The sequence below is a fragment of the Monopterus albus genome, unplaced genomic scaffold, assembly GCF_001952655.1.
Source record: "Monopterus albus unplaced genomic scaffold, M_albus_1.0 scaffold49.1, whole genome shotgun sequence".
NCBI classification, from domain to species: domain Eukaryota; kingdom Metazoa; phylum Chordata; class Actinopteri; order Synbranchiformes; family Synbranchidae; genus Monopterus; species Monopterus albus.
In genome coordinates this window covers 960,534-966,748 of record NW_018127929.1, presented here as the reverse complement: position 1 = coordinate 966,748, position 6,215 = coordinate 960,534, and the positions used below count along the sequence as shown (strand labels likewise).

Sequence of the window (6,215 nt, the reverse complement as noted above, 5' to 3'; positions counted from 1 at the left end):
CTCTGGTATCAATTTGTCATCCTACGTAGGTATGACGTTGTTTTCTACGGCAAAATCGCGCGGCGTACTGTATATTTAGTTGTTGGCCCTCACAGACTAATGTGGCTCTCCAGAAGTTTGTCTGAGATACTCTTTAGGAAGGAATAAACTAATACAATAGATAGACTGAAAAAGAAACAACTTCTGACGTTCAAAATGAGTGACGACACAGACTCCCCTCCTGAGAGGGAAATGAAGGTATGCTCTATAACTCACTGGTTGTGTTCACGGGTTAGCACATCAAAGCTAATGTTTGCTAGCATCTTATCAGTTTATCCCCTTAGCTTAACTCGTTAGCTAGCTGATTGGGTTTAGAAGAAGAAGAAGAAAAAGCTTTATTTTATTGTCATTGTAACATTGTGACACGTACAAAAATGTTGTTTGGAGCCGAGGGCCCCGGGTCGCTGCGTGCATACGCGCCGCCATCACGGGCAGCTTGGTTTCGGTTAAGTTAACCCTAAACTAAATGTATTTGCACAAGCATGATTAATGTAAATGAATTGTTAACAGACTTGACTGTAAGCAGCTGTTTGAAGGTTTTGCGAGAGAAGACTCTTACAGCTATTAATATTAGCACCACAGGTACGCAAAACCTCAAATGTATATGTGGAGAAATCTAAATACGTAACGTTACATTAGCCACTGATGATAAGGTGTTTTGCCAACGTTACAGCAACATTTATCGAACACGACAAGTATTTTAATACATTATTTCACACAGTGTCGGTTCATTCATCTGCATTAGGCTATATGTAAATAGCCACCGTAGTAGCAGAGATAAGCTGGCGTTAGCATCTCAGCTTGTAGCTAGATAGCCAGCTTACCTGTTGTTAATATGCTAACTCAGTAGAGTTGAAAGTAGCTTTAACTAAATATTTAATGTTTATGCCTAAAAATGACATATTTTCTACAAGGAAGGACGGGTCTGTTGCAGTTACTGAAGATGATCTACATGTGTTTGCCACACATCACTGGTCGCTAACAAACAGTGCTTGTTTTGTGTTGTAGGATTTTCAGTTTCATCAGATGAAGAAAGCAAGAGTGTTTGCGCCCAGTGAGGATTTGCCAAAAGAAAGATCTAGTCTTCTCACTGTCTCAAACAAATTCGGTTTAACTTTTGTTGGGCTTGACAGAACATTCAAAGTTTATCAAACTAAAGACATTCTTGCTGCTGACAAAGTTGATGGGAACTCCAACGAAATAGGTATGAATATGGCATTACAGGTTTGAATTCAAATACCTATTCATTCAGTTTTGGATTACATTGTTCTGTTATTCATTTAGTAAGTTCAATTTATGACTCGTACTCACATTTCACTTAAATTTTTCTCTTTGGTCTAGTCAATGGGATAGTAACGTTGGCGGAGGTGACTGTCGAAATTGCTCTGCACCACTTGGCTCTAAGTTGTGATGAACTTACTTTATCAGTATGTGGCATGTCTGAGGAGACAGGTTTGTCTCTCACATTCTATGATGTTCGCACGTTCATGAACAAGGTCAGTGTACCTAATGTACGTAAGCACATTACATGTTCTTCCAGGGTTTGTGTTACAAACATAGTAGGCCATCACTCTGATGAACACTTAACCAGTGACAGTACGATTGGACAATAACCCTCAGTGCAATACCTGTAAATATACATTGTACAGATTATACAGACTCGTACAGGTCTCTAGTTTTTAAGTATTCTGTTTTTATCCCTATTTATCTCATTTCAGTGAACATTGTTTGTCTGAATTGTTTACTGTCCGTTTATACTGCTTATTCTGCATTGTTTGCACTGTTTGTTGCTGTTAATATTGCTTATTTTGTTATATTACACAGCCTTATGGCTGGTTTACTGTTTGCACATTGAGAGCCGATGTACCAGAGTCATATTCCTCGTGTCCGTCACACCTGGCCAATAAAGCTGATTCTGATTCTGATAGGTCTCTTGCTTACTTAAGACCTCCAGCAAATAACTGTCCAATGCAGATGACTGACTGAAATTAACAGTGACTCCAGGGGAATTCCTGACCGGTTACAACAAAAATGTTGTGCACATAGTACTATACAGAGTAGACTAATTAATAATAGGAAATGCCAGACAGAAAAATATAAAAGCAAAAATTATTTGTGGGCATGTCTTTGGTTTTGAGTTGTAACAAAATTATATTTTTTGAAGTTTACATTGTTGATTTGAGCTATGAGGTGCAGACTTGTGGAGAACCCTAATATGTTTTAACATACAGAGCAGTTATACTGTTATTTTTTTGGTTAGTATTTTTTTTGTTAAGTGACCATAATGTTTCCAAATACTGTAAATTATCTACATTTTTGTAGTTTGATATCTCTATAAATACATTGTTTGTAAACCTCTTTGTAGCTGGGTAGTATATTTTTTAATGTACATTAAGGAATTATTAATGTTGATGACATATCTTACCAAGATATTAATCTAGAACATATCCTGATATCTGCCAGAATTTCTATTTATTTATTATTTTTTATTTTTTTGCTTTTCCAGGCGAGACCACAGAAGTTACCTTTTGCATCATTGCAGCCAGCTGTAGCTCCTGGTACCTTAGTGCAGGACCTGAAGTGGAATCCTGGTCACGCATCCACTTTGGCTGCTTGTCTGTCTGATGGCAGTATGATGATTTTGGATGTTACTGACAGTGTCAAAGTACAGGCACAGCTACCTTATTCAAGTGGCATCACATGCAGTGAGTGAGACTTTCAGTATAACAGTTCAGTTTACTTGTACTCTGTTATCTCCACTGTGGCTTAAGTGTACTGTGGTTAATGTACTTTGTTTGGTGCACAGTTTGTTGGAGTCCAAAAGGAAAACAAGTCGCTGCAGGAAAAATGGATGCAACAGTCAGTCAGTATACACCAGTGAGTGACTCTGATTCACCATAACTAAAAACTAAACATTTATAGCTCCTTGAGCTATAGAATCCGATGGCTGATGAGATGAATGACAGATTTTCTCCTTTGTTCAAAAGGCACTCGAAGAGAAAAAAGTTATCCCATGCCCACACTTCTACACTGCTACATCTGATGACCCTGTCAAAGGTAAGATGGCAATGCCTACATATGTCAAATAATAATAATGATAATGTAATGTTTGCCCTTGTACTTATCTGTACAGGTTATTAATGGCATATAATATCATTTCTGATGTTCAGAATATTAAATAAATGTGTATTGATATGCAACTGAAAATACGCTATTTACTCCTGTTGTATTTAAACACTGTAGTGCCTAGATATTTTCTGGCCTTCTCATGAGATTTCTTTACAAAAGGAACATATAGAAAGACATTAGACTTATCGTTTAAATTCCATCTGTGGCTGATGATTGTCTTCCCCCTTGTCTTTCACAGTTCTGGATGTCCTGTGGCTAAAGACCTATGTGTTTGCAGTGGTTTATGCTGCTGCAGATGGGTCCCTTGAGACCCCTCCTGACTTAGTGTTGATCTCCCTCCCTGTGAGTACGCCATGCATCCACTTGATTTTAGGGGTGCACCGAAATTTCGGCCACTGAAAATTTTCGGCCGAAAAGGCCATTTTTATTTCGGGCCGGAATAAAAAAAACACGCCAAAAATGCCCCGCCCCGCCCCGCCCATCATATTCTCGCGCAGCACAGGTTAGGTTTCACTCACGCTGGAGCTGTTATATCACGCGTCTCCCCATCAACAACAAAGCATGTCAGCAGTATGGAAGCATTTTGAAGTTTCAGGTAAGGACACCAAAGTTGCAATATGCAACATTTGTTCTGCAAAAATATCAACAGGAGGTACAATGCCAAAGAACTTTTCGACAACAGGTTTGATACACCACCTGAAAACACGACATGCAATTGAATATGAGGAGTACCGCAAAACAACATTGATTAAAAGTGCCCCAACTACATCACAAATACCCTCGGTCGCAACACACTCTTCGAAAAGACTAAGAAATTAGCAGATGATAGTCCCAAAGCATGTGGCATTACTGAGAAAGTAATGGAATATATGTACACACACACAATTATAGAGTAAGCATGTTTTAAAAATTTGAAGTTTTTAAAAGAAGCCATTTTCAGTTTCGTTTTGGTTTTCGGCCAAATGCATCCTAAATTTTCGGTTTCGGCCCAGAATTTTCATTCTGTGCATCACTACTTGATTTACCTCATTACATTTGGTTTTTGTCAGGGTGATCCCCTCAAGTTTTCACTGCTGTGTTACTCATCACTATAGCTGTTTAATCATGTTGTTTGTTTTTTTTTATCTACATGAACATTACCTGAAGGCTAAATTATGTGTCTGCCTTGTAGTGTTAGCACTTATTTTTCTAATGGCTCTGTCATTACATAGAGGCCCCTAATACAATTCACAAGCACATCTTTATTTTATTTTATTTGAGCAGGTTGCTTTGTATAAGTGACCACTAAGCCATGTAAGGCTTTTGCAGTTGGTTTCAGAGCTACATAATGTTAAAAAAAGAGGTCTGGGACTATCTTAGCTGTTCCTAGCACTGCATTCTTTTTCCTCTTGGAGTCACTCTCCCATCTTTTTAATAATTTATTTTTTGTAGAAAAAGGATGAAAAGGTTGAGACAAAGTACCTGAACTTCAGTGACCCAGTGTATGGGAACTGCACTGAGCGACAGCACCACTACTTCCTTAGCCACATAGAGGACTGGTAAGAATGATTAAAATAAGAGGCTTATATGGTACAGCAGGGACCCAAATGCATGTTCACTGTTGTCATGTTAAATTTGTTTTCTTTCTCATTATTTTAATCCAGGGAACTTGTGTTTGCAGCTTCAGCAGCTTCCATTGAGGTCAGCGTCATAGCCAGACAAGATGACAAGGTACGCAATTAATTAAAAAGCCTGAAAATGTTAGAGAACTTTAGAATTTATATAAGTTTGACTTTCAAATCATTTAGCAAATGTCATCAACAAATGTAATATTTGTATGGATGTTGACTCAGCATCCATACCTTGTTTTCCAAATTTGTATTATTATTATTATTCTTCCGTACGTTTTTTGGCCCTTAACTAGTTCCGCATACTTTCAGCTAGAAAAACCATTCAGGTATCAAAATTTTCAGCTTTTTCAGGACATGCGCAGATCTATTCAGATTTTTCCTAAACATCATACTTTTTGAACTATTTAGTGTTTTTTAGCAAATTTTTGCCCATTCAAATGAATCTGGAAATTCAACTTCAGCATACTTTCAGCTATTTTAGCTATTAAAATGTTCAGCTCTTCAAGGACATTCATGCTTCTCTTCAGAACTTTTGTAAACTTCATACTTAGCTATTATTAATATTAATATTTAGCTTTATTTTGAAAATCTTGCCCCATTCAAATGAATGGGAAAATTCAACTTCAGCATAATTTCAGCTTTCTCAGCTATCAAAATGTTCAGCTCTTCAAGGACGTTCATGCTTCTATTCAGAAGTTCTCTAAACTTCATACTTTTAAAATATTTAGCTTTATTCTGAAAATCCTCACCCATTCAAATGAATGGGAAAGATGTACTTCTGCATACTGTCAGCTATCAACAGCATTCAGGTGTCAATGTTCAGCATTTTCAGGGCGATCTTTCAGCAGTCAGCATCCATACGCATTTTCTTCAGGAAATACAATTCTCTAGTTATTTATATTTTTTGATGACAGACCAGCTTGTGGATGTGTAAGTTTTTTGTTTTTTTTTATTGTTATATTGGGTATACACTGCAAAACACACCAAACTTCTGTGGACTCTGATGACCACACTTTGTTGTCCTTTTAGATCTGGGAACTTTGGATCCTGGAAGATGCAAGTCGGGCTGAGCTTCCAGTGACTAAGACAAATGATGACACTCTGCCACTTGGCTTAGCCATAGACTTCACCAGCCAGCAGGAGATCTTCATCAGTAAGTGAAGCTGGATTTCTGTGTTTCCTCTCATCACTTCTCTGACCATGTGTTGATCATCACAAACTTCCTATACTTGACCTAAAGTTTATTGTATGGATGCTGACTCAGCATCCATACCTTGTTTTCCAAATTTTTATTGTATGGATGCTGACTCAGCATCCATACCTTGTTTTCCAAATCTTTATTATTATTATTATTATAATTTTTGTATGGATGCTGATTCAGCATCCATACTATGTTTTCCAATTATTTCTTTATTATTATTATTATTATTAGTGTGG

At 37.3% G+C, this 6,215-nt stretch overlaps 1 protein-coding gene across 1 annotated transcript in view; it reads left to right on the top strand.

The window, feature by feature from the left end:
• The window catches only part of nup214 (nucleoporin 214), a 33,096-nt gene continuing 26,881 nt past the window's right edge, over positions 1–6,215 (top strand). The window contains 10 exon segments of the mRNA XM_020600842.1: positions 1–237; positions 1,048–1,243; positions 1,381–1,535; positions 2,546–2,744; positions 2,846–2,916; positions 3,027–3,096; positions 3,407–3,510; positions 4,600–4,706; positions 4,812–4,878; positions 5,808–5,931. Coding sequence (XP_020456498.1) covers positions 196–237; positions 1,048–1,243; positions 1,381–1,535; positions 2,546–2,744; positions 2,846–2,916; positions 3,027–3,096; positions 3,407–3,510; positions 4,600–4,706; positions 4,812–4,878; positions 5,808–5,931 — 1,135 coding nt within the window. The 5' untranslated portion in view covers positions 1–195.